The sequence below is a fragment of the Symphalangus syndactylus genome, chromosome 24 (assembly GCF_028878055.3).
Source record: "Symphalangus syndactylus isolate Jambi chromosome 24, NHGRI_mSymSyn1-v2.1_pri, whole genome shotgun sequence".
Taxonomy (NCBI): Eukaryota; Metazoa; Chordata; class Mammalia; order Primates; family Hylobatidae; genus Symphalangus; species Symphalangus syndactylus.
The window spans coordinates 58,060,726-58,088,666 of NC_072446.2; the positions used below are offsets into that span (position 1 = coordinate 58,060,726).

The window sequence follows — 27,941 nt, forward strand, 5'->3', positions numbered from 1 at the left end:
TAATTCCTAGACACCAGGCTCTCTGCTAAGTGTTCTGTGTGGATACTTCTCATTGGTCCTCACACCCTCTACCGTGGATCTAGAATGAACCCGTTGCACAGACGTGGAAATCGGGTTGGAGGGTCCCGTCGCTCGCCGGTCAGAGCTAGTGGCGGCGCTGAGGTCCCATTACTGGGACCGCAAAAAGGCGCCTCCCGCTCTGCCGTGGGTGCGGACCCCTGGCGGGGCCGGGACGGCGGTGGCCCCTGTGGCAGGAGTCTGGATTAGAGAAAAGACGACTTAAATAAAAGCCCAGCCTACGGCAAGTGTCGGTACCTTGGAAGCCACCACACTTCGCTTAACTCTCAAGGCGCGCACAACCTCTCGCGACCCGTACTTTCATCCGTCCCGCGCTTTGGTTTCGAATTAGGCACAGCCTAAGGCAAAGCAGGTCCAGAATGCCCCGCGGCGCTCACGCCCCACCCGAGGCTCTCGTCGGCCCCCGCCGACGCGCCATCAGTTAGAGGCAAGGAGTACCTCTCCGAGCAGAAGGGCCGTCGTCTCCGAAGCGCGGGAGCCTCCAAATCGCGCGAGCCTCCAAATCGCGCCCGTCTGCTCTCACGAGATTTGGTGACGTCAGCGCTCGCCGCCATCTTGGACTGGGGCTGAGTAATAAATTCCCCCCGCGCCGCAACGCAGTCTTTCTCTAGACGCGTCTTGCTGAGAGAGTGTCCGTAGCTTCGCGTCAGTGTCGCGGCCCTGCGGTCGGCGGCCTCCTTGTGGAGCGGAGCAAGGGTAGGCCCCGCGTGGCGTCTTTGCCCGGCTCCAAGATGGACGGCAGCGGGGACTGGGAGGCCGCTCTGGGGGAGCACGTGGCGCCCTGCTCGCCTGCTCCTGGGGCAGCTGGGATGGTGGCGGACTCCGGAGGCCTCCTGCCGCTGTCGGGCAGGGAGGCCGGCGGAGGCGGGGCCGTGGCCGCCCCCGAGAGGCGCCCAGGCGGCGGCGGCCCAGTCTCTTCTTTCCTCGCACAGCCAGGCGGCCCCTGCTCGAGTCCCGCGTCGCCATGGCCGCGGTTCCCGAGTTGCTGCAGCAGCAGGAGGAGGACCGCAGCAAGGTGAGGTCCTTCCCGCCTCAGACTCCTGGGCGGGCGGCCCTGCGAGTTCTGGAGTTGCTGCATTCTTTCCTTTGCGCGTCCATAGGCCCTGGCTGCTCGCCGCCATCCCCAGCGCGGGAAGCACCCGTGAGACCCGGGCAGCCCCTCTCCCTCGTCTTCCCTGAAGGCTGCCCCGGGGAATCCCTGTGGATATCTCGGATTTTATCAGAACAGAACCAGAGACGCGGGATCTTAGCCCCGGCTCAGGCGCCGGTGCCGAGCGGACTTGGAGAGATGATCTCTGGAGACCCTGGAATGTTCTTTTTAAACCTTTCCTCGGCTTCGTGGTGACCAGTAGGTGAACGTGAAATTGACTTAACATGCGACAGACCAGTTTGGTTTGTGCCCCTAAAATGCCCCCCTTTTCCTCCCCCGCTTTTTCTGAGAAGACCTGTTTTTTTTGGGGGGGGGGCCCAAACAACTTGGGAAATTCCATCAAGCGTCTGAATATGCTTCTTACAACTTTAGAAACGCAAAATGCGTTGTTGTGGGAGTTGTGTAATTTTTAGTAGGTGCTCAAATACTTGATGAACTTGGTGTCTATTTTTAAGTCTTGTCCATTGATGTAAACTGTTCCTAGGTCACGTGTATCTTGAGGTCTAAAAGATTATTAATGCAATAAATTGAGATTCCCATAGCCAATTAAAGATTCAGACGAGCCTCCACTCTTTTTCATTGGTTCTTTAAATTTGCCTCGTTAGCTTTGCGATGCATGGTTTGTGAGCAACCTTGCATGCAGAATCGTCAACGTAAGTTTTTCTGACCGATGAAAAAGAACCTTTAAAAATACAAGGCTCTCTTAAAATTTAACTTGGAGCCGTCTTAACTTACACATCTCTTGAGAAGTTAAAGGCACCTCCATAGAGAAACTTGCTCATCTAGTAAGTAAATACCAGAGTTTCAAAGCGGCTGGATTGTTTCAACAAGGGTATCATTGCATTAATTATTGAAATAGAGCTTTGTATACAGGAGGGTGTTGTTTAGAGTGTTCTTTTTTTTGAAAGTTCTTTATTACTAAAACAGTGGAAACTTGAGACCACGATTCTTTGTAAAACATTATAAAGGTAACTTCTCCCTAAAGGGTAGATACTGGATTGGGATTTTGGTAGCATTTTATTTTTTCTTTCTTTCTGGTGCATTCTTTTAGCTGTGTTGATTCAGAGTCAGCTAGGTAAAAGGACTCCGTTGCTTCACCCCACTCTCTGATAGTACAGTATATTGCAACTGGTTTTTAAAATGACTTTTCCACCACCCTGATCCTCCAGCAAAATTGGAGAATGGTTATGAAGGCCATTTCCTGCCTGTTTTAGAGGCTACAGAAACTGTCCGTATCTGTGAAGAGAGTTACATGACATTGTTTTCCTTTTTACATTACAGGAATAAAGAGACAATAAAACTAAATAATTACCCTGACGCGTGGCTTTATTTTTGTTTTCTGATCTCTGCTGATACTGATAACCTGCTGTGGTCTGGCCTAGATGGTGTTATGGTTAACTGAAAGGGAGTTTGGGGCAAGTATGAAATAATGAGAAACTAAGTCTTGGGCAACTTCTTGCCATAATACAATTTCAGTAGTCAACTGAAATGTTTTGTGTGTTACCTACATTGTGTGTTACTTAAAATGTTTAAAATGCCCCCCTGATAATTTACTTTGGTTTGGAATTCCCTTGAGGATGGAGTTAAGACCCACTAAGGTAGGGGGACATACTTGATTCTTCAGGATTTTGAATTCTAGCCTAATACTCATTTTGGCCAATTCAGCAAAACTGAAAGAGAATACTGTGTCAGTCGTGTCTGGTAGCCAGACACTGGCATTTTGTTACATTCTTTAGCCGAGGGTGTTGGGGTTTGCCTTCTTCCTCAGAAAATAGTTCAGGGGAAGAGATGCATGGTTAATTTGGTTTCCTAACTGGTCCTCTACTAATTATTGGTTTTTGGTTTTCTTTTTTTTTTTTTGAGACGGAGTCTGGCTCTGTTGTCCAGGCTGGAGCGCAATGGCGCGATCTCAGCTCACTGCAACCTCCGCTTTCTGGGTTCAAGCGATTCTCCTGCCTCAGCCTCTCGAGTAGCTGGGATTACAGTCGCTCACCACCATGCCCGGCTAATTTTTGTATTTTTTTGGAGACCGGGTTTCACCATGTTGGCCAGGCTGGTATTTGAACTCGACCTTCCCAGCCTAGTGCTATTTTTAACTAGGGGGTTCTCGACAGTAACAACTTGGCCTTAACTTACTGCTTGGTTACAGGGACGTTGGTGAATGATATCTGTCCTCTTACCTAGTCAAGAGTGTAGACTAAGTGCTGCTGCTCTGGTTTCGTGTTTAACTGGTATGGAAGCTGCCTCTAGGGATATTTTTGTTCTCCATTAGCTAGGATGGAGTGCAGTTTGTTAGTTTAGGAACAATCCTGAACTTTGACCAATACCATAGCAAATCCAAACTTACAAACTTTGTGGACTGAAGCTTTATGCTACCCTTGCAACTATTTTCTAAGTTGAGGAAGTATAACATATCAAGCTGCCCACGCCTTAGTTCTAGTTCAGTAACTTGTACTCGGTGTCTTAAGATCCCCATTTGTGAATACTCTAAAAGGTCATTATCTGTTCACATTATTTTGGCCATAGGTAGAAATGGCCAAGAGGCTTTTTTTTTTTTTTTTTTTGAAACAGGGTCTGGCTCTGTCACCCAGGCGGGAGTGCAGTGGCACTATCACAACTCACTGCAGCCTCGACCTGGGGAGCTCAGGTGATCGCCCCCACCTCAGCCTCCTGAGTAGCTGGGGCTACAGGCATGCACCACCATGCCCGCTTAATTTTTGTATTTTTTGGTAGACGGGGTTTCACCATCCAGTTCAACATGCCAGGATTACAGGCATGAGCCATTGTGCCTGGCCAAGGCTGTAAGTTTTCTAGATTTGTTTCTGAGCTGTAAACTCTCATTCGGTGAGACCTAGTGGTCATCTAAACTAGAGGTTTAGTTTAAAATTCAGTTTCTCAACCTGGGGAGCACTGTTGACATTTTAGCCTGATCACTTGTTGAAGAGTGCCCTCTGTGTTATGGGATGTTAAGCAACTGTTCTTGGCTTCTGCTAGGACGCGGCCTCCTCCCTCCCATGGTGATAGTAAGAAGTCAAAATTGCCTGTTTGAGAATCACTGGTTTAAATGGACTTCCTTCTAAAATGGTGTGATATGAGTGGGGTCAGGTTGTGTTACAGAAGCTAGTCTTTGTGTGCTTGTTGCGAATTTTTCAGGTTTTCTATTAATCTTGCCTAAGGAAATAACATGCCATGTAAAAATTAGCATTGTTGGATATCTTTGTGAGAATTAAGCTTTTCCACTAATACTGAGGAACCTTATCAAAAGGTGGTGAAAGATGGTTTTCTTCAGCAGGTTCTGGGTACTTGAGGGTTACAAAGGGAGGGCTTCGTGTTTGTGTTTGTGAGTGTAGGCTTTGGACACTGGAAACTTACCTGAGTTTCTTGTGCTGCAGAGGGGAACTTGGTTTAAAATCCTGCTGTTTCAACATTTTGCTGTCTTTATTATCAGGATCTGGATGCTTGAGCAAATTAGGTGAGAACAGATCTATAGGTTAGTACCCTGAATGTCTTAGCCCGTGGTCACAACAGTGTGTAGTGAAGTTAAATAGTATTTAAGGAAACAATCTAACTTTTAATGATCCCAATAGTGAGAAATGACTGTTTCAGAGCTTGGTAAGTTCTGTCTTGTCTTACTGAAATTGTAAAGGAAGATGGCCATAGGATAGCTCTCATCTCACATGAATGTGGTAAATTTGATTTTTTAAAGTGTAAATTAAGTTTCTCTGCATGATCTAACTTTCCAAAAAGTGGCTTCTTCACCCTTAATACCTGCTTTCTGATTGGCCATTGAGGTACTCTGACAAGATCTCCTAAAAGAGATCTTCACACCTTCACATGCTGCCTAAAGGCAAACCATAGTACCCCAGGAGGAGTGTGTAAGTTGCAGTTTGAGGGGCAGCCAAGACTTCAGTTTAGAAATGGGGGTCCTTGGCTTGACTCTTCTCCTTTTTACATTTTGGCATAACTTTTTAAGGCACTCCTATATGGTCTGGAGAGAAAAGTATAATTTCTGCCTGAAAAGCTCAGTTTCTGAAGGGCACATTCAGCATTCTAGTCGTGGTAAATGATGAGGAATACAAATCCAGATGGCTCCCTTTGCAGGGTTTTCACTTTTTCTTCCAAGAGCACCGCAAAGCTAGGACATCATGCTGTTAGATACTTGGTAGCTGGTGGGTGATAAAATGTTGGACTTCTTCCCTTACCCTTCCTATATCTTTCATGAATTTTGTTTTGAATTCTTGTTTTTATTTTGCTTAGAATTCTTTTTCTCAAGACAGTCTTGCTGTGTTGCCCAAGCCGGTATCGAACTCCTGGGCTCAGGCCATCTTTCCGCACTCAGCCTCCTGAATGGGCCCCTGGCTTGAGTATTGGAATATTTACATCTGAATGATTTGGGAAATTTGCTGTACCTCAAACTCAGAGTGAAAGAAATGTCCAACCAAAAAGCGGGCAGCCTGCTCTCCATGCTGCCATTTGTGTTTCAAACTGAGATGACCAAGTTTAAGTTCAAACAGGCAGCTCTACCACTGTTGCTGAATCGTCTTTCTTGGTAAAGGTAAATTGTCAAACCTACTTCCTGTGCATCTTGGTTTGATCATGAAGTGAGACCATGAAGGAAGGCAGTAAATGTCCTTCAACACCCTCATCCACATGAGTAATATGGACCATCTTAGCTTTGTTGAAGAGGGCTTGTTCCAGCCTTGGCAACAGAGTGAGACCCTGCTACAAAAAAAGGGGGCTTACTTACTTGATATGGTATGCCAGTGAACTTTTGGGAGGGAGCCTTGATGGGACTGGGTAGTAGGTGAAGGCCTTTAGCTCTGAATAAGGGAAATTGGCATTTCTGTTTTTTACATTTTGAGACAGGGTCTCAGGGTCTCAGCCTGCTCCCAGGCTGCAGTTCAGTGGTCTGATCATAGTTCACTGTAGACTCAAATCCTGAGCTCAAGTGATCTTCCCACCTCAACCTCCCAGAGTGTTGGGAGTACAGGCATAGGCCCCTGAGCCTAGCTGATTTTTTTTTTTTTTTTTTTTTTTTAAGGCTTTGCTGTGTTGCCCAGGCTTGTCTCAAACTCCTGGCCACGGGCGATCCTCCTGCCTCAGCCTCCCAAAGTGCTGGGATTACAGACAAGAACCTCTCTGCCTGGCTGGGTTTCTGTTATTCATTTGTTGGAACTGTTTTCTTGGTAGCAGTGGTGTATTGATTCCCAGTAGGATTTATCTGCCAGGAGATCTTACAGATCATGTAGTTCAACCGTTTTGCTTTGTGGATTCATTTGAAAGTATTATAATTTTGGTACTTAGTAATTAGATGGATTTCTTGACATGCATTAGATATTTAAGGCAGTAATTTAACTCTGGTTCCATGTTGATTCCATTAGTACATGGGCTTGCAGCCTTGTGAAATGATGATTCAGTTTATCCATTCGCTGAGTGCGCTGCACTGACCTCCTTCCAAGCCTCAGTTCCTGTTCTAGGAACTTGAGGCTATGTAGCCTGCAAATGCCCTGCAGTCTGCAGTGTTCTACTGTGAACTGCTTGTGTGTTGGCAGGCTACCGGTAAGAATGGTTGGTGTCAGCAGGGATGGGGGCCCTCTGAGACCCATCTCACAAAGATGAGTGGTGAAAATCTGATCACTTGCTGCAGCCCTTTAGTTTTTATTAAGCTGATGCCTGAGTAGCTTTAATAGCTATTAGCTATGTTAGTAGACTGAGATCTTCTGTTAGAAGTCTTTAGTTCTGTTTTCCCTGGGGGACTAAGAAATTATATTGCAGGCCTGAATTACAGGAAGGGGAGAACCAGTGGCTAGGGAATGAGAGCCAATACCTGTGAAAGCAGAGTTGGGCTGGGCGCGGTGGCTCACACCTGTAATCCCATGACTTTGGGAGGCTGAGGCGGGCAGATCACGAGGTCAGGAGTTAGAGACCAGCCTGAAACCCCGTCTCTACTAAAAATACAAAAATTAGCTGGGTGGGGTGGCGTGCGCCTGTAATCCCAGCTACTCAGAAGGCTGAGGCAGGAGTATCTGGGAGAATTTAACCTGGGGGGGCAGAGGTTGCGGTGAGCTGAGACCGTGCCACTGCACCCAGCCTGGGCAACAGAGTGAGACTCCGTCTCAAAAAAAAAAAAAAAAAAAAGCAAAGTTAGTATATTGCTTATATATTATATAATATATTGCTTATATAGTTGAACCAGTTGTTTTTCACACACCAGTGCCATAATCTAAAGCTGACATTGAACACAGATAGGTAGGTATTAGTTATCTTCAGGATGGAAAAGAATAGTAACAATTTGGAGCACCAATGGGAACATTGTTTCCTGAGAGTTCAAACAGTAACAAAGTAGCATATGTTTCCTAGATATGTATCATGTGAATCTTTAATGTTTGTGGATATTAATACAAATCTGGAGTGTGACAGAACATCTTCGAATTTTATGTTCTCACTTAACGAATATTGGACTAGGTAAGGTGTGGATACCTTTCCAGCTGAAAATCTGATCAAGGAGGCAGGCTTCTTGGGTCCATGCTAAGAATCATGGATGATTTGTCACATTGGCCCTCTTCCTGGCAAAATCTTAGTTTCTTAGGCAGTGGAATGAAGCATAACAAAACAAAATCCCTAGAGGCTAGGAACAAATAGTTTGAAAGAGAAGACACTGTAGCATGTGCTGCTTAAGTACATATCTTCTGCTTTTGGAATGGAAACTAGGAAGTCATTTAAATAGATATGTGTCTTTTTTATTCTATCTGTAGTAATTTATGTGGGATATTCAAATAGGAAGATACGGGCTAGCACTGCATATTGTATCCATGTCTTACATTATATACAAATGACTATTAGATTTAGATGACTAATTAGATTTAAATGACTGTTCAACTAGCCCCAATGTAACAGATCAGGGATTGTGGAGTTTCACTTCTTTGGACTGTGTCTTTTTCATTTTGGCGCTGAGTCTGCACTCACCATAACCACTTAGAAAAAACTGTATTTTTTCTGTCTCCTCGTGGGTTCTGAGTTTTAGAATCTTGCCTTTTGTGTTGTTCAGTCATCCAGGTGCCCTTTGCCCTCTGTAAGCCGTTAAACCTTTTGAAGAGGCAGCTTTGCTGGTAGAGTCGTAAGTGAAATTTGGACCCAAAGTGAGTAGTCTATGAAGACTGGTGGCAGGAGCTCAAGAGCTGCAGGGTTGTCCTGCAGCCAGTGTCTGATGTGCCCCAGCTGGGAAGCTGATGAATAGGTGAGGAAATGCACAGGGATTCCGTAACTACTTTTCTCCTTTTAGAAAAGTGCCTTGGTTCTCTTACCAAAAGCATTGCAATTTTTTAAAACAGTTGTAAATGTGCTTTCCAAATGAAGCTGTGCTTGTTTACCATGAAGGCTGATTATAATCCGTATTGTAAGGATTGACCTGGTAGGGAAGTACATCATGAACTGAAACTTCACCTAAAACTTTAAATACGTGAGCCATTAGTTTCAAGGGAAATCTACAAAAATAAGGTTTTTAAAAATTCTGAAATAGAGATGAGGTCTCACCATATTGCTCAGGCTGGGTTGTTGGGTTTGTTTTGTGTGTGTGTGTGTGTGTGTGTGTGTGTTTGTTTTTTTTTTTTTTGAAGAGTCGCTCTGTTGTCCAGGCTGAAGTGCAGTGGTGCGATCTCGGCTCACTGCAACCTGTGCCTCCCGGGTTCAAGCAGTTCTTCTGTCTCAGCCTCCTGAGTAGCTGGGATTACAGGCGCACGCCACCATGCCAGGCTAATTTGTGTGTGTGTGTTTTTTTTTGTTTGTTTTTTAAGACAGAGTTTCGCTCTCATCGCCCAGGCTGGAATGCAATGGTGTGATGTCGGCTTACTGCAACTTCTGCCTCCTGGGTTCAAGCGATTCTCCTACCTCAGCCTCCTGAGTAACTGGGATTACAGATGCGTGCTACCACGCCCAGCTAATTTTTGTATTTTTGGTAGAGACGGGGTTTCACCATGTTGGCCAAGATGCTCTCGATCTCCTGACCTTGTGATCCACCTGCCTCCAGCTCCCAGAGTGCTGAGATTACAGGCGTGAGCCACCGTGCCTGGCCACTTTTTGTATTTTTAGTAGAGATGGGGTTTCACCATGTTGGTCAGGCTGGTCTCGATCTCCTGACCTCAAGTGATCTGCCTGTCTTGGCCTCCCAAAGTGCTGGGATTACAGGCGTGAGCCACAACACCCAGCCAGAAGTCAGTTTTAAAACTTAAATTATTTGAGAGTAGGTATGTTTTCAATTTGATTCTTATAAGTGACCTAAGGGATCTGGAAAAGAGGTAAAACTTTGCATGGTAAAGGTCCGGCATGCCCAAGGCCGGACTTGGTTCTGAAGCCTGCTTTGTCAACTTGTAAACGGCCACTGTAAGCATTGTAACATCTGTGGGCTAAGGAGTACTCTGAGCACTTCAAGCTTAGGGGGATGGAGGCAGAGGCAAGTGAGAGGGGAAGAGTGGAGCCTGGCAATTATTTAGCAAGTTCTGTAGCACTGTGGAGTGGGTTTGTTGACTAAGCAGAAGGAGTGCTGAACTTTTAGTCACACTTGATGCTTCCCGAGTGAGAGTACAAATACTGACTTGGAAGCTCTAGTCATTTCACAAGTTTCTACCCGTGTTTGTCTCATCTGGAGGGTTATATGCTATAATATGAGAAAGTTCATTTAACTTGTGCCTGGGGGACATTGAGTTAGTGATGGCCTGGATGCTGAGGGATTTTGCCAATACTCTCTTTTTGACAGTTCTTTAAGGCCCAAATACAACATTGCATTATTTGCTTATTTGGTGGTTAGGGCTATCATGTCAAGTGATTGGATTTTTGCTTGAATCTCTTCCTAGGGCGAAATGTCTGGGCAAAAATGGCTGCTAGTGAAGCTTGGATGTTTGATATGCTATGGTTGCAGTCACTTATAACCTAGTGGTTTTCTTCTTTTTGTCTTCATCACATTCTGAAACAAAAGATACGTTTCTATACTAACCAGAAAGGAAGACAGGTATAGTTGGGGGTATTACCTCTGCATGGGAAAAGGGACGAAAACAGAAGATAATTACTCAGTGGAACGAAAAGCAGCGAAAGCAGCTGCTAGCATCCATTGTAGCTTTAACTGTGGTGCATAAATGAGCTCCATTTACTTGATTACATCCCCCTTGGGTCCTCCTATTCTAATTCCAAGGGTATCCCATGTGGAGTTCACAGGCTCACTGAGTTTGCTGGGCTTGTGAGTGAAAATGGAACTGTCAGCATATTCATTTGAGCAGTGCTAGAAGTCAGGGTTTGTGCCTTTAGGAAATGGAATCTTAGGAAATGTGGCAGTTTTTGAGCTCTGGGAAAAGCACCTTAGACCTGTCCTGTCAGCTGTCCTATGTCTCCTCCAGAGATCATGGCTACTACTTATGCCTGGCTCTGTTTATTCCTGTTTTTGGGCCTGCCTGACCTTGACAGATAAGCCTGAGATCAGTAGAGTCATTGGTATTCCTCTGCAATCACATCTCAGTTAATGGTTTGAGGTATTTTTAAAGGCCATATTTGCCCAGTGTTAACTTAGCAGAAGGAAGCAAGCTCTTATCAGAAAATATGCCAGAGCTGGAGTCACAGTTATGATCAAATGAAGTCGCTGACCTTGAAGCTTTATCTTTCTTTGCAGAGATCTCACAAATGGACATGTGAAAATTAAGCCAGACACAAGCAGGTATTTCATAGGAGTTATCAAGAATTCATTTGGAAGAAAAGTACTTAGGTTGAGATGTGAGGACTCAAAAGTATCTGTTTTGATCTTACTAATAGTTGATGTTAAAATCAACTTCTGGTGACTACTTGAGCTTAATTTCTTGGAGGAAAGCCATTGTAATAGGCTCCCTCTGGCTTTCAGAATTATAAATATACAGTGCTTAAGGAAAAAGGGAAGTACTTGAAACTTTTAAGTAATCCATGTGCTTTTAGTGAATATATTTAGTCTTTTTGTAGCTGATTGACCAGCTTTTCACGTTTTAGAGGTTAAATACATAAGTTTTTAGTCTTGAACTTTTTATTTTGAAGAAAGGGACCCAAAGGGAAATTTGGAGCGAAATACCTCATCTTCTTAATTCTAGTCTTCACTTGGCATTCCCTGCTTTGGGTAATCCAGTGTTATGACAATTTTACTGTAGCACTCCTTACAGTAAAAGGAATGGGGCAATGAGATGCTTACTCTATGAGTTCCTCGTGCCTTGTGTGTCAGGTTTTCAGATTGACCACCACCTTGTCTGCTTTAGTTTACCTTTATTTAAGTCACTTTTCCCTAATAGCCCAGTTCCTATTAGTGCTGCCACTGTTCTCTCCTCTCTCTTTTTTTTTTTTTTTGACGGGCAGAAATGGAGTTAGTTTTTTCCTCTCAGTTTCCAGCTCACAAAATCAGTTAATTGAGTATTCAGAGTGGTGCTCACACTTGTTGCTCATGTGTAACCACAGTGGGATTGTGCTAATTAAGTAAGGCCTTGGTTGGTTTTTCTAATTCACCCTCCTGTCTAGATTCCTTGGCTATTTGAAACAGTCCCAGGTTTACTCGGAACTCTCCACCCAGGATCCTATTCCACATGACTGTTCTCTGTGCCATCTCCCAGGTTTTCCTTTCAGATCTTTGTGTGGCCTGGTTAATGCCTCTTGAATGTTCATTGTACTTTGGCATTTATGTAAGAATTCAAGATTTTGTTCTGTTTAGTTCAGGCCTTAGTGTACAGTCAGGTATTTGGCCAAATGTACATGACATATGTAATGTACATGACATTGTAGCAGTTGTTTTGTTTACATTACAGGAATACTTTGGATATATTCACATGCATGTGAAGAATGGGTTTCCCCTCAGTTTCAAATAAACTTAGAAATGTCTCAACTGACATTTCTTTTTCTTTTTTTTTTTAATTTTTAATTTTTTTTTTGAGACAGTTTCGCTCTGTCGCCCAGGCTAGAGTGCAGTGGCGTGATCTCAGCTCACTGCAAGTTCCGCCTCCTGGGTTCACGCCATTCTCCTGCCTCAGCCTCCCGAGTAGCTGGGACTACAGTTGCCCGCCACCACGCCTAGCTAATTTTTTGTATTTTTAGTAGAGACGGGGTTTCACCGTGTTAGCCAGGATGGTCTCCATCTCCTGACCCTGTGAACCACCTGCCTTGGCCTCCCAAAGTGCTGGGATTACAGGGGTGAGCCGCCGTGCCCGGCTCAACTGACATTTCTAAATGATCTATGTATAAACTGCTTTTTAGTAACTACTTATTTTTGGAATAATTTTTTAGAGCCAAATGAGTTTGAAATTAATATGCAAAAAATGTATTTCAGCTGAGATCTGTATCTGTGGACCTGAATGTTGATCCCTCGCTTCAGATTGACATCCCTGATGCGCTCAGTGAGAGAGATAAAGTCAAATTTACCGTGCACACAAAGGTAAGTAACATGCAGGGGTAATACATACAGTGCTAGGTTACAGCCTTGTTATTCACGGTGGATGTGAGAAGAGATTCCCTGGGCTTCAAACAGTTGCTATTCATAGGGTAGCACTATTAAGTGAGAACCTCCCCAATCTATCTCACAGTAAGCATCAGGTGAGTGCCATTGTGGCAGCAGCATTCTGCTGTGGCAGAGCCCTGGGCTGTGGGGCATTTTTTTTTTTTTTTTTTTTGTGAGACAGTCTCTTTGTGTTGCCCAGGCTGGAATGAAGTGGTGCCATCTTGGCTCACTGCAACCCCTGCCTCCCGGGTTCAAGCAATTCTAGTACCTCAGCCACCGGAGTATCTGGGATTACGGGCCTGAGCCACCACACCTGGCTAATTTTTATATTTTTAGTAGAGATAGAGTTTCACTGTGTTAGCCAGGCTGGTCTCAAACTCCTGACTTCAGGTGATGCACGTGCCTCAGCTTCCCAAAGTGCTGGGATTCAAGGCGTGAGCCAGAGCCATCACACCGGACCCCACCTTTGTTTTTAATTTGCATCCAAGGGAAGTTTCTCTCTGTAGCTTGCTTTTTTTCAGCATTTACTAAATTGGGAAAGACCTTTCCCATGTGGTTTTTTCTTAATGCCTGGGCGGCTTGAATAGCACACTTCAGTTATTCCGGAGGCAGTGTAAAAAGACTGGTGACATAATTCTCTGCCTGAGCTTACCAGATCAAAGGAGGTAAAATCAGCATTCACTGGAGTGAAAAGGAAGGAAGCCAGGGACAATTTTTAGAACCATAGTAAGTTACAGCTAAGAGGTTTTTTTAAAATTTATTTTTCTTTTTTGTCATAAGTTGGGGGTGGGGGGTAAATTCATACTTACAAAGGTAGAATTTGGGGTTGGATTGGGTGGCTCACACCTGTAATCCTAGCACTTCGGGAGGACAAGATGGGCAGATCGCTTGAGCCTGGGCAACATGGCAAAAACCTGTCTCTTCCAAAAATATAAAAATTAGCCAGATGTGGTAGTGCACACCTGTAGTTCCAGCTACTCAGGAGGCTGAGGTGGGAGGATGGCTTAAGAGCCTGGAAGGCAGAGGTTGCAGTGAGCCAAGAAGCCAAGATCAGTCCACTGCACTCCAGCCTGGGTGACAGCCAGACCCTGTCCCAAAAATGTATATAAACAAAAAAAAGTACACAGAAACAAAAAAAATAGAATTAGGGTTGTGGCTTACTTCTTGGAACTGAACTTCTACCAGTAGATTCTGATTGGGTATTCATTACAGGCGTCAGAAAGGTGGAGTTTGGGGAGAAATCCTTAGAGTTCAGGTTGAATCTTAGCTATGACTTTCATGACAGGAGATCATGTGTTACTGCTTTGTTCTTTACTGGATCATATTATGATGTATTATGCAGAATTTTCCCACTGCGTAGCCTAGGAAACCCAAATCACTTATCTAAAAGTCGTGGTTACCAGTTAACTTCTTTCTTTCTTTACAGACCACACTGCCCACGTTTCAGAGCCCAGAGTTTTCTGTTACAAGGCAACATGAAGACTTTGTGTGGCTACATGATACTCTTATTGAAACAACAGACTATGCTGGGCTTATTGTGAGTCTTTTAGAAAATCAAATAAGCTAGTTCTTTCTGCCTTGCTATGCATTAGTTTAAAAGAGACTTATATCCACTTTTTGTAATGGATTGTGAAAAGTTAGATTTCATCCACCCACTGGAGTATTTGCTAACTGTCAAGTGGAAAGTATGTGAAGGAATAGTGTTACAGCTTTGAGGTGGTGCATACAGGCTTACATCATTTACATTGTAAAGGGGTGTGAACAGTGTAATGACTTTAGTCTTACCTACCTTTAATTTGTTTTTTCTCTGGTATGTTTTTTCCAATGTCAGTAGAATTGATTTCTAGGAAACAGTATTGGTAATAGTTTGTGATAAGATTTCTCAAAAGTTGCTGAAGGAGGCCATGCCTGTAATCCTAGCACTTTGGGAGGCTGAGGTGGGTGGATCATCCGAGCTTAGAATTTTAAGACGTGCCTGGGCAACATGATGAGACCCTGTCTCTACTAAAAATACAAAAAATTTGCTGGGCGTGGTGGTGCGTACCTGTAGTCCCAGCCACTGGGGAGGCTGAGGCATGAGAATCGCTTGAACTTGGGAGGCAGAGGTTGCGGTAAGCTGAGGCCATGCCACGTCACTCCAGCCTGGGTGACAGAGTGAGACTCTTTCTCCCAAAAACAAAGTGCTCAAGGACGCAGTTTTCAGCCCTTGATTGTTATTTCTTGGCTGCAGGAACAGACTTAACTGATTTTAAAGGAGATTTCCATGCATTTTGTCCTGCCAGGCAGACTGAAGAAGCTCTCCAAATGATGATTTCTTAATCATTAAACAAAATTAGTACCAAAGCTTATATTTAGATAGGTCTGTTCATTCAAAATTAGAGTCCTTGATTATCCTTTGGGATTAGGAAAAAATTCCTTTGGAATACTGGACACTTTATAATCTTGATGGCTAATCGTTGGTGTTTAGCATTCGTTGTACTAGTTCTAGGCCAACATTGAAGCAGTATAGACACTGTTGTGCTCTGAACAATTGTCTATAATGGATAAACTGAACAAATGATTGCCATCAAAGTGAATATGCAACTCTCAGGAAGACACCTCATTTTAAATGTCCAGAAGAGTTAAGGAAGGTTAAGAAAAAACAGGAGTTGACTTTTAAATAGCCCCACAGGAGTGGAGTGGTTGTCTCCTGTGGACCAGCAAGAGTAGAATGAGGCACCAACTAGAAAACATCGCTGCTGGGACAAGAGGCTCATGAGTTCCTGCCTCTGCTGCAGATTCCACCTGCTCCTACGAAGCCCGACTTTGATGGTCCTCGAGAGAAGATGCAGAAACTGGGAGAAGGTGAAGGGTCTATGACAAAAGAAGAATTTGCCAAGATGAAACAAGAACTGGAAGCGTAAGTGGATTTTCCTGGTGGGCTCTGTCTTTTGAGAAGTAGAAAAGTGGTGCTGTGTACAAAAATAAGTGGAAGAACCTGACTTAATTTTGTTTGAAGTGCAGCTGTTTAATTAGGTCCCTAGCGTCGTTTTCTAAAACTAGTAATGCATAGTGTGGGGCATGGTCTTTGTACTTCACACGTTGATTCACTGGAGGCCATCGACACCAATACTCGATAGACTAGTTGTTTTTCCCATATGTAGAGCATACTTATTAGGGATGCTGGTCTGGCACAGTGAGGAAATAAACTTTTGTGCCTTTATAAATTGCTCATAATGTACAAAGCTTTTCTTTCGGAAGCTTGGTTACTAGATGTTGAGAAGAAACTAGAGAGATGGGGTTTCGTCATGTTGCCCAGGCTGGTCTCGAACTCCTGAGCTCAAGTGATCAGCTCACCTTTGCCTCCCATAGTGCTGAGATTATAGTGAGCCGCCCCGGGGCCAGGCCAAATAATGAGTGCTGTTATAGAGTAGCATTCTCAGTAACCATCACATTGATGATTTGAAAGAGGAAGTCCAGGTCTACAGGCAGCAAGTATATTTTAATCTGGTTGTCATTTAATTTTTTCAAACAAAAATAGATTTTTGGAAAGTTTCTTACGAATCCATCCTTGCACTTCCTCATCTTAGCTGAAAAGTACTCATTCCTCCCCTCTTCCACCATCAGCTCCCCCTCTCCAAACCCCTGTGTCATCTAGGGCAGCACTCAAACCTCCAGGCCCTGAAAGCATTTAGCACACACTTGAGTGGCTCTCGGGACCAGCTCTGGGGAATGAGGCACTGAACACAACAGACCCAAGTTTCTACCATTAGGAATTTTAAGGTGACCTTTAATGTCTAGGTTGAGATAAAGCTGCTTTGTAATTTTTGTTAACTTTTAGCTTCATTAGACTCATGCTGTATACTCGGGCTGCGGAGTTAAAGGTTCTCATTGCTTTAAAGAAACAAATGTTCTGTGGCTACTAAGTAACAGTAATTGCATGTAGATTTAGGAGCTCATGGACTTGATCCATCAAATCCAATTACAATATTGCTTTCCTCCATGGGCTTATTCCACAGATTCAAAAATGGCAACTGCCTTATTATCTAACTAGACACCAGTTTATACTGAAACACTGTTTGGTCCAGTTGCAGTGTTTTATGTGGTGGCATGAGCAGAGCCATAGAATTAATCAGGAGTGGTACTGGTCAGGTAGTTGAGCTGTGTCAACTGAATGCCATGTGTGCATCTCTTTTCAGTGAGTATCTCGCTGTTTTTAAGAAGACTGTGTCCTCCCATGAAGTCTTCCTTCAGCGGCTTTCTTCTCACCCTGTTCTCAGTAAAGATCGCAACTTTCATGTTTTCCTGGAATATGATCAGGATGTAAGGCATTTTTATTCCGTTTTGATAATCCACTTCAAATGTTTATACTTTCAAAATGTACTTGATAGTTTCTACTGCTTTAAAATTTTGAATTTCTTACACAGTGGAAACCTTTTTAGATGCTGCTTTTCCTTCATTGTGTAAGTCATTTTTTGTAAAATTCTGCTTAAAGAAAATTTTGACTCTTTCCCCTTCCAAAACGTAGGTTTCTTTTTAAGAAACTAACAGTCCCAAACATCCCTTAGTTAATTTATTAACAATTCCAAACTTAACTAAGTTCATTTTAAGGAAATTAAAATTTGTGTAATTTATTTTCTTCCCAGCTACCCTTTTTGTTGAATTATGACTTTTTTCTTTCCCTTTTTGAGGCGGAGTCTTGCTCTGTCGCCCAGGCTGGAGTGCAGTGGTGCGATCTCGGCTCACTGCAAGCTCCACCTTCTGGGTTCACACCATTCTGCCTCAGCCTCCTGAGTAGCTGGGATTACAGGTGCCCACCGTGACACCCGGCTTATTTTTTGTATTTTTCGTAGAGACGGGGTTTCACCGCGTTAGCCAAGATGGTCTCGATCTCCTGACCTCGTGATCCGCCTGCCTTGGCCTCCCAAAGTGCTGGGATTACAGGCGTGAGCCACTGTGCCTGGCCGTGAATTATGACTTTTATGCTATTTTTCTTTTTAACATGTTTTGGTTTTTGCTACTTAATATGGATAGAACAGTAATTTTCCCGAGGATTTCAGAGCCACTAAGACTTAGCTTCTAGTCCGTCTTTCAAAATCTCTTAAGCTTTTTAGAATGAGATGACCTACCTATGTTTGGGTTTAGCCATTAGGTGTTTTAAGCTTGGAGGTTAAGGCAGAATTAAAGATACTTTATGCATTTGCCTGTACTGATAAAGAGGATTACTTATAATGTTACTCAGAACTTCTTTAAGAGAATCTAGAAAAATACATACCATATAAACTGTTCTTTGGAATTTTCTTCTTTTAGCTAAGTGTTAGGCGGAAAAATACTAAAGAGATGTTTGGTGGCTTCTTCAAAAGTGTGGTGAAAAGTGCTGATGAAGTCCTTTTTACTGGAGTTAAGGTCAGTGACCTTTGGCTGTTGGAGAAAATTTTTTATTTCATCGGGAATAGGTGACCTTTTGTTTCTTTGAAAGAGATACTTGTGAAACAAATGGTTAACTTTTAAGAAATGTAAGTTTTCTTCAAATTTTGGTAGTTTTCATCTACTTACTCAATTTTCACTTATTTCCCAAAGCACCTTGTTCTCTCCCAGGAGAAGCAACTTGAACCTTTCCACACTTGGCTTCATTTTCTCCTTTTCTGTAAGGAGGGAGATTACTCAGTTAATTTCTAAAATAAAGTACAAGATCAGTATTTTATCCCATTCTCAGAACTACACTGTCCAGTTTGGTCACCAACTACAGGTGATAGAGAAGCACTTGACATGTAACCTAGCTGGCACAACTAAGGAACCAAACTTTAGATTTTATTTACATACTGGATTTCAAGGCGTTAGCGCAAAGATAAGAATACAAAATAACATTTCCATTACCCTTAGAGGCGTAATTTACTTTCCTACTTCTCAGGCCTCATTCCTTTGTAACTGAGTTAACCTTACAGTTACTCTCTGGTATCTGGCTTTGCCACTCCAGGGAGCCCAGAATACAGGTGCTAAGTAGAGAGGGCATCATCAGAAATTAGGAAACTCGGACTTGGTCCTGTTTAAAGTGTATGGGACTGTCCTGTATCCACGCATTATGGGATATTTGGCATTGGCATCCTTGGCCAATGCCTACCAGATACCAGGATTTCCTCCCAGTCTGAAACCAATCAAGAGAAAAAAAAAAACCTCATTGACACACAGATAGGTATCCAAACCATTGTACTAGTGTAAAATTGCTGGGTCTTCGGATGCCAGTTTTACTGGTGGTTGTTAAGTGATTCTTCTGTAGACATTTTCTGCCAGCCCTTGATTTTTGCCAGCCTTGGTTAAGAAATAGTATCGTAAATTTGTAATTCCCTGATGTGAAGAGGTTAAACTTTACTCGTATTTATTTGCCATGTTCTAAGCAATATATTTTTATATTGATAAATACAAAAGGCTGCAGGGATAGTATATTTTCACATTCATGAAATGTCTGGTTCTTTTTTTCTTCCTTCTAGGAGGTAGATGACTTCTTTGAGCAAGAGAAGAACTTCCTTATTAACTATTACAATAGGATCAAAGATTCTTGTGTGAAAGCTGACAAAATGACCAGATCTCATAAAAGTAAATATCATTTACCACTAGTCACTTACAGCTTTGCTGATGAGCCTGGCTGTGTTTGGATAAAAAGACTTGTCCTTGTTTCTGCAGATGTTGCCGATGACTATATCCACACTGCAGCCTGCTTACATAGCCTGGCTTTAGAAGAGCCCACAGTCATCAAAAAGTAAGGTTTTTTTGGAAAAGCATTTCCTCTAACCCAATTGAAGAGTGCTGAGTGGTATAATTAAAAGCATAAATGAGTAGTGACTACATGGTCCTGCTCTGGAGTTACAAGCTCAGTAAGACAAATCTCCAGCACTCATCTTACATGTTCTCTGGACATAAGACACTTGTAAGACGATTGTAGGGGACTGGGGCTCTTCTATATGTAAACAAATACAGTAAATGTCAAAGCAATAGTTTCTGTCACACTTAAAAGCCTATTTTCTTTAGTTTTGGAGTTTGTGAGAGTTTATCTTGAATCTTCCCCTGGCAATTGGTGCTTGCCATTTTGCCTGGTAATGCCCTAGACCTTCTTTTTTTTTGGCCTGTGATGCAGCCCCAGGAGATCCTAAGAACATGTGCCCCTGCCCTGGACCTTGAAGAGATTTGGTTATAGTGGTCATGAGAATAATTTAATGACCCCAGTCTGACAGACAGCTGTTTTGATGTACAGTTTTCTGAAATTACCTTCATTCATTGAATTAAAAACCCTTCCATTTTCACTCTGCACTTATGTATGTGTTTCAATTTCTCCATCCTGGGCATTTCTGGTGTAAGACAATATTTTACTTAACATCCAGGCTTGGCAAAACAGGTGATTCTACTTCTGACTTGAAATTGAAAGGCTAATGGCAGAACCATGACGAATTAAGTAGCATATTTACTGCTTTGTGATGCCCATAGCAGAGCTCATTAGAACCTGACCTTGGTTAACAGAAGCATTGGCATTTAATAAGAATATTTGGGCGCATGGCAGGATGACCGAAGGGTCACCAAGAGGCTGAGTGTGGTGCTGTACATGTGTGTAATTTTGTGACCATTTTCTCTACTATTTGGGGTCAGTTGAAGTGAGAGCACTACTTTTAAATTAATGCTAAATCACCAAAGGCTAGGACTCCTGAGTTGACCCATTCCTGTCTTGCACACTGGTAAGATCATGTTTTATAGATGATTTAAGACCTTAAACCAAAATTATGTGTACATTTCCAGGTACTTATTGAAGGTTGCTGAGCTATTTGAAAAACTAAGGGTAAGGATTTTTGTGTTGGTCTTCATAATATATATTTCATAATCTGTAGCTTTCTGCCTTGATGGTGACCTTTCCTTTTCTATATAGAAAGTAGAGGGTCGAGTTTCATCAGATGAAGATTTGAAGCTAACAGAGCTCCTCCGATACTACATGCTCAACATTGAAGCTGCTAAGGTAGGAAGAGAGTTGCTCAGCTTCTCAGAGCAGTGCAGGACCAGAAGTCTGTTTTAAAAGTTTCTTTATACAAAGGGGCAGAATAAGAATTGATCAGACTTGTTTTTATAAATGACATGCCTTTCTGGCATTGTATCCATAAAGCTTGTGTATCTGACAGCACTGTAGGGGTTGTGTGAAGTAGACAGGTAATAGTTTGGGGGATTATAGGTCATTGATGTGGGACATAACATGCAGAAAGGGCTGTTTCTGGGGCAGAGAAGATTTGGGAGTTTTTATTAAATTGCAAGTATCCCTGCAGCCTTTGAGCCGTAAAGCATTATATGTATATGTGGACAAAATGGTAAGCATATTTCATTCCTTTGGGAACGAAACATGCGTTGTCTGCATTGCCCTGAACAAATATGTCTTAATTTTATGTGAAATGTATTAAATCGGGCAAAATAAAATTAGATAGGATTGTATGCCCTCTAAGGCTGAAATGTCATCAGAAAGTAAAAGGGTAAAAATTTTTTCCCCCATCATGTAATTTTATTTTAGTTAATTTGCCCTTTGGCATGTTTTCTGAATCTTGGGAGTTTTTAAAAACATACTTTTTTAATAGCCTATTTTCTGCTTTCATGTAATTAAGAGCTCACTTAACGATTATTTGAGTATATACAAAAATAGGCCTAGTAGTTTCACCCATGAGTTATTATTTCACCTAGTTTTAAATGTGTAATCTATACATCATAATTGCTGATTTCAGATACTAAAGTAACTTCTACTCTGTTGTAAGATTGCAAAGAACCTTTATATCTGACTAAGTGGATCTCCAGGGTAGATTACCAGAAGCAGGATTTGCAGGGTAGGGTTATGTTTCTTACTACTTCATTGCCCAGTTGTATTTTAGCAGCACTGGACTTACCCAGCAGTGACTGTATATTTCAAGTTATCTCTGATAACACAATAGTTAATTTTTAAAGTTAACTTTATTTACTGAGTTACTGGGAAAAAAAAAGTCCTGTTTTCACTCTTGAGTAATCACTTGATTCATATAAGGAATTCTAAAAAAAGCTCTCAACAAAGCTATCAGCATTGCTCATCCCTGCTGAAGCTGGAGATTTAAAAATACTCTGGGAGAGGGAAGGTGTAGGGGTAAATTATTGCCACTAACATCTCAGGTGGTACATTGGCACTTGGGCTATTTTTTAGACTGGTTTAGATATTTAGTGTGTATACCTGTTAATTTTTTTCCCAGGATCTCTTATACAGACGCACCAAAGCCCTCATTGACTATGAGAACTCAAACAAAGCTCTGGATAAGGCCCGGTTAAAGAGCAGAGACGTCAAGTTGGCTGAGGCACACCAGCAGGAGTGCTGCCAGAAATTTGAACAACTTTCTGAATCTGCAAAAGAAGGTTGAGCAGGGACATTCTTCTTTCTATAATTTGAAAATAATTTCAAACTTAGAAAAGTTCCACAAATAGTGCAAAAAACACCCATGTATCCTTCACCCAGTGTCAGCACTTCACCCCCTCTGCCTTATCACTTGCGCATACACAGTCACCCTCATGGCTTTGTGTGCTTACAAACGTTACACACCTGGTTTTTGTGTACCATTGGAGATTAAGTTGCATACGTCATGCTCCTTTTAGCCCTAAAAATGTTGTGCTTTGTTTCCTAAGACTGAAGACATTCTCTTGTATGGTTACAATATGGTTGTTTGCTGTGATAAACTTAACTTTGGGACTACAATCTGCTGTCTGTATTCTCATGTTTGTCTTGATGTCCTCTGCAAGATCCAGTCTAGGATTGCATCTGGTTGTCTTAGCTGTTAGTCTCCTTTACTCTGGAATAGTTCTTAGTTTTTAACGATATCAGTCTTTTTAGAGAATCTCTTTACAAATCCTGTATTTCTGACTTTTGGTAGGTTTCCTCATGTTTAGATCTGGTTATGGGCTCCTGGCAGAATAGAAGTAATATGCCCTTATTGGGGTGTCACTTCTGATTGGACAGTGTGTCTCTCCTTCATTTGTGGTGGTAATTTTGATTACTCAATTAGATAGTATCCAAATCCAGTTTCTCCACTGTGTAGTTACTATTTTAACCCCCATCAATCTGTGGTGAGGCTATTTAAGACCACGCAAATACCTTGGTCTTCATCAAACTTCCTCCTTAGGCTTAGCATGTATTAATGATTCTTGCCTAAACCAGCTGTTACTCTGATGATTGCAGAAAGACAATTTCCCTCATCTCCAGCTCTAGCTTTCCTACCCAAGTTGGCACTTGTCATCCTACTACAAAAAAGCCTTCCATTTTCTCAGAAATTTCCTTTATCTTTATTAGAGTCATGGACTCCCAGTTTTTAAAATGGTTTAGAATTCATTATTGTATTACCAAGTTATTTTTGATGCTTGTCCAGACTTTGCCAATAGGAGCACCTTTAAGCTGGCATGTGGTTGTAACACCCTGACCCCTCTTTTTTAGAGCAACAGGCCATGCTAATCTTACTCTCTACTCCAGCCATGAAACTGGCCATTTCTTCAAGGAGCCAGGGTTCTTTCTCTTTGGGAACAGTTATCAGCATCTGAGTATGCTCATTGTTTCAGGGTATCTCTGCTTCTGTGCACTTCAGTGGACTGAGCTAGGAAATGTATGTGTGTATGCACAAGCATGCCGTTGGACACACATGCAGTTTTCAGGGATCACAAGTCCGGTCCATGTCCACGTCCACAGGGTTCTTTCTCGCCTTATCTATTTCACCTCTTAGAGCAGAGGACTTTCACCATTTCCATTGAACATGAGTGTAATATGTAGTCCTTACCTAAGAGGATTATGTGGATCTTCTCTGGGGTTCTCAGGGGCCATGGAACATGCCAGAGCAAATGTTGGAATGGATTACCCAGAATGTGAGTGGTTGTAGCGGGGCACTGTTGGACTCAATCCCAACCCCCTAACGCATGTTTCCATGAAAAATTCATGTTTCCCAGTGGTAGTGTAATCTAGACATAGGGAAATGATCTGTTCATCAGCATGCTTGAAGCTACCTGGGGGAAACCTAAACTTTATAGATTTCTAATCATTTGTCTCTTTGTCTATTCAGGATTATAATACAATGCCTTAACTGTAAGGCACAAAGGCACAGAGCTTCCTGGCAAATGTCATGTAGACGGACTCTGAGGCTGTCCTGGGTTCTTCCAAAATAACCTTCATGCTCCCTGTTCCTGAAACAGCTTTTTTTTTTTTTTTTTTTTTTTAAACTAAAATTTTCAAGGAAACGTACACACTTCAAAACTACTGAGTTGAAATCTTATAGGCCAGTTTCATGGCTCTGGAAATTTTAGAGGAGATTGAAGAAAAAACAAAACTTTAAAAAATGATGCCAATTCAGGTCTACCTTTACTGCCTGAAGTTTTCGCCCACATTGATTATATCCTGTATTCAAAATGCAAGACAGGTACATTATCTAAAAATACTGTGGAATGGTGAGATTGGTGGGTCTTAACCTGTTTGCCTTTGGTCTAAGTGCTTTCTGAGACTTGCAGCTGAGCCGACAACTAGAGTTGAGTCAGTGGGTAAGGTCTGGTTTCACAGGAGGTGAATAGTTAGCGTATGGAGCCCTGGTACTGTGTGTAGGTCCAGAGGAAGGCAGAGAGCTTATCTTCACCCAGGATATCCAAGGGACTGATAAATATCACCTTGTAGTGCAAGCACTATAGACTTGACATATCACTATGAAATTTGTGACTTTTTAACTTGGATGTGGCTGCTTGTATTGTTCTTTTGGACAGCACTGTAGAGACAGGAGGGAGGGTGAGTCTGCTCTGAACACTTGAGCACCAGCAGAAGGTTGGGTGATGGTCAAAGTTTTACCCAAGTAAAACTGCAAGACAGAACTTGATGTCACAAATTCAATGAAGGAATTGGGGCGAGAGATGCATATTCTTGGTTTGATGACCCAATTTCCAATGGGTCATTAATGCTGCATTCTGATAGCAATAGGAGTAGATGAAAAAGGGCCGGGCATGGTGGCTCACGCCTGTAATCCCAGCACTTTGGGAGGCTGAGGCGGGTGGATCATGAGGTCAGGAGATCGAGACCATCCTGGCTAACACGGGGAAACCGTGTCTCTACTAAAAATACAAAAAAATTAGCCGGGCGTGGTGGTGGGCGCCTGTGGTCCCAGTTACTCGGGAGGCTGAGGCAGGAGAATGGCGTGAACCCAGGAGTCGGAGCTTGCAGTGAGCTGAGATCCCGCCACTGCACTCTAGCCTGGGCAACAGAGCAAGACTCCGTCTCAAGAAAAAAAAAAAGAAAAAGCAGTAGATGAAAAGGAAGCATGCCCTAAAGATCATCAAGTAAACCTGTCTTGAATGCGTGTAGCAGTTTTCACTGTTTTGGATTTAAAAATGTTTTCAGTTTTATTTTTAATCGACAAGTCATTGTATTGCATTTATGGAATACAGTGTGATGCTTTGATACAGGTATATAATGTGAAATTATTAGATCAAGCTAATTAACATCTTTCATTTTTTTCAGTGGTAATACATTTGAAATTTGCTGTTTCAATATATATTATTGACTGTAGTCACCCTGTTGCACAGTAGATCTCAAAATTTATTCCTTGAGTTTAGCTGCAGCCTTCTACCCATTCTTACTCCCACCTTCCCCAGCACCCCACCATCATCCTCTGATAACCATCATTCTGTTCTCTACTTCTAGGAGCTCAACTTAAGATTTTACCTATAAGTGAGATCATGTAATGTTTGTCTTTCTGTGCCTGGTTTATTTTATTTGGCATAATGTCCTCTAGGATCCATCCACCTTGTCCCATATGACAGAATTTGGTTCTTTTTAAAGGCCAGATAGTATTATGTGTCTATACTACATTGTCTTCATCCACTGATGGATACTTCTCAACTGATTTTGTATTTTGGCTCTTGTAAATAATGCTGCAGTGAACATGGAAGTACAGATATCCCATTGAGATACTGATTTCAGTTCCTTTTGTTATATTCCCAGAAGTGGGTTTGCTGGATCATATGGTAATTCTATTTTTAGTTTTTTGAGGAACCTCTATACCATTTTCCGTGGTGGCTGTACTAATTTACATTCCCAGCAACGGTGTAGAAGAGTTCCCTTTTCTCTGCATTGTTGCCAACACTGATCTTTCATCTATTTGAGAAAATCCATTCTAGCAGGTGTGAGGTAATCTCATTGTGGTTTTAATTTGCATTTCCCTAATGGTTAGTGATGCTGAACATTGTTTGCACGAACCTGGTATGTCTTTTGAGAAGCATTTTCACAAGCCATTGGTGAAGTATGTGGCTCACCACCACCCATACTCCAGCCCTGTTCCCAGTCACTGGTACCTAAAGGTGAGAGTGAGGCTGCTCATCACATGTCCTCCAAGTCATAAGCTGCTGCTCTCCCACTCACGATGCTTGGTGATTCAGTGATGTTTTCCACTTAAAGACAGTGATAGCTGTATCACCACAGTTAATAGATGTCTGGTGTGTCCCAGTCACAGCGATAATACAAATGTGAGGAAATAATGCTGGTTCATGAAAGCATTGGAGACCATTTGTAAGAATGCCATTTGGTAGTTAAAGTGAACATGAAAATTGTTTAGTTTTTCTTGGTTTCATAAACATTTTTTCTTCCTGTAGAACTGATAAATTTCAAACGGAAGAGAGTGGCAGCGTTTAGAAAGAATCTAATTGAAATGTCTGAACTGGAAATAAAACATGCCAGGGTAAGTATTTTCTACAAATGAAGCCAACATCTTTTATGGTTTTTTTCAAAGTTATTTCCCAATTTACTAACCCATTGTCATCAGGCAGTTGGAGTGGCCTTGTGGTATTAATCCTCTGTAGTACTTAGTTGATGGGAGCCACTCATTGTTTATTTGTAGTCTTGTTTATAATGTCACCCATGACTAATTTTTAGCAATTTTTTTTTTTTTTTTTTTTTTTTTTAATAGAGATGGGGTTTCACCATTTTGGCCAGGCTGGACTTGAACTCCTGACCTCAGGCGATCCACCTGCCTTGGCCTCCCAAAGTGCTGGGATTACAGGTGTGAGCTACGGCTCCCAGCCCTAATTTCTAGCAGCTTTTATTCAATCTTTCCAAGGCCCTCGCCTTCATAGAACAATGCACCGATAGTGTCTAAGAAGTTACAGTAAGCAGGATCACATTTAGGAGCAAGCAGGTGAGGGCAGAGGTGCTGGGGTGAACGTCAGCTCTTTGGCTGGTAGCCTTGCCCACTGAGGGAGAGGAGCTGAAACATGAAATTGGGATGCATGGTACGTTGCAGTTCACCTGGGATTTAATGAAGAGAAGGGCCAGCTTGCTCTGGCTGACTTTAAATCTCCCGTGAGAAGCTATGTTGGTGGACTTGAGTCATTACAGGTATATGGCAAGTTTTAATAATTCATTGGTCTGCCTTGACTTTTTTCCCCACAGAACAATGTCTCCCTTTTGCAGAGCTGTATTGACTTGTTCAAGAATAACTGATATGCCTTCACTCAGAAGAAAAGAATGTGAAAGAAAGCCAAGCATCACTTGCACTTAAATCATTACCACGGAAGATATATTAGCTTCAACCTTAGTTTAAAATTATGTGAATAAATATTTTGATTTCTACAAATCTTAACATTTAACCATGTTGGTTTAAAAATATTATTGCTTGCTACTTGGACATAACTAATTTTTCCTTGCGCATTTAATACCTCTGGGCAGAATCTAAATACTGGATTCTCCCGTAGTTTGTCTTCAGTTACTAAGAAAGGGTGTAGGAGACATTTGCCTTCTGGAAACAAGTAGAAGCAATCACCTGGCCCATGTCCCTACAAACCCATGATTGTCAGGGAGGTGCCAGTTACAGCAGGTGATTCAGCTATTTGAGGCCGGTAACAGACCTTCCATTCCTCGCTGAAGGTGGGGTTTGTGTTTTTGTTTTGCTTGATTACTCCACTGGTAGTCATCTGGTGTTTGTACTATAACAACAGCAAGAAAGTCTCATTTATCTTTATATACTCTTTGCACCTCCTTTTTTTAGTCGAGATATAAATATTTGAGGGGAGAGAAATATCTACGGGTATATATGGAAACAAATAATGTGGTCTGCTTTATAAGATGGCCAGGTCTACATTAGGAAAAGTATGAGCCCCCTCCCTAGTGGCCGTTGGGGGGCGAGGGGGTTGTGTTGTATGTCTTTGGGCATGTTTTTTATAAAGCATATAATAAAATAATCGTGCTACTAA

At 42.3% G+C, this 27,941-nt stretch overlaps 2 protein-coding genes and 1 non-coding gene across 13 annotated transcripts in view; 2 read left to right on the plus strand and 1 right to left on the minus strand.

Moving 5' to 3' along the window:
- MGME1 (mitochondrial genome maintenance exonuclease 1) overlaps positions 1-14,003 on the minus strand; it is a 29,803-nt gene extending 15,800 nt beyond the window's left edge. For 2 of the 7 annotated variants that reach the window (XM_055265210.2, XM_055265205.2), the window contains exons 1-2: positions 13,878-14,003; positions 4,601-4,686 (exon numbers count right to left, since the gene is read on the minus strand). The gene's annotated coding sequence lies outside the window, so the exon portion shown is untranslated. Of the gene's footprint in view, positions 1-315; positions 866-4,600; positions 4,687-13,877 lie in introns of those variants that run through there. The other 5 variants (XM_055265212.2, XM_055265206.2, XM_063633947.1 and 2 more) reach the window with 4 other exon arrangements.
- On the plus strand, positions 685-27,941 carry SNX5 (sorting nexin 5). 5 transcript variants are annotated; one of them, XM_063633944.1, is made up of 13 exons: positions 685-774; positions 12,549-12,653; positions 14,143-14,253; positions 15,494-15,615; positions 16,895-17,018; positions 18,006-18,101; positions 19,184-19,289; positions 19,377-19,452; positions 20,481-20,520; positions 20,608-20,694; positions 21,935-22,094; positions 26,346-26,431; positions 27,142-27,941. In XM_063633944.1, the coding sequence occupies exons 4-13, from the start codon at positions 15,542-15,544 to the stop codon at positions 27,190-27,192; spliced, it is 900 nt and encodes a 299-aa protein (XP_063490014.1). In that variant the 5' UTR covers positions 685-774; positions 12,549-12,653; positions 14,143-14,253; positions 15,494-15,541; the 3' UTR covers positions 27,193-27,941. The 5 variants fall into 5 exon arrangements, with proteins under 5 accessions (XP_063490014.1, XP_063490016.1, XP_063490013.1 ...); XM_063633943.1 differs by lacking the exon at positions 685-774 and adding an exon at positions 843-1,093; XM_063633946.1 differs by lacking the exon at positions 14,143-14,253.
- Positions 6,629-6,866, plus strand: LOC129474944 (small nucleolar RNA SNORD17). The gene has a single exon (XR_008654689.1). It is a non-coding gene; the product is annotated as a small nucleolar RNA SNORD17 (small nucleolar RNA).

Bases quoted from the DNA above. Each gene is read 5' to 3' on its own strand.
- SNX5 (XM_063633943.1), top strand. From the start codon at position 1,043: ATGGCCGCGGTTCCCGAGTTGCTGCAGCAGCAGGAGGAGGACCGCAGC. The intron at 18,102-19,183 runs GTCAGTGACCTT...TCTTCCTTCTAG, and splicing joins TCCTTTTTACTGGAGTTAAG to GAGGTAGATGACTTCTTTGA. The intron at 20,521-20,607 runs GTAAGGATTTTT...TTTTCTATATAG, and splicing joins AGCTATTTGAAAAACTAAGG to AAAGTAGAGGGTCGAGTTTC.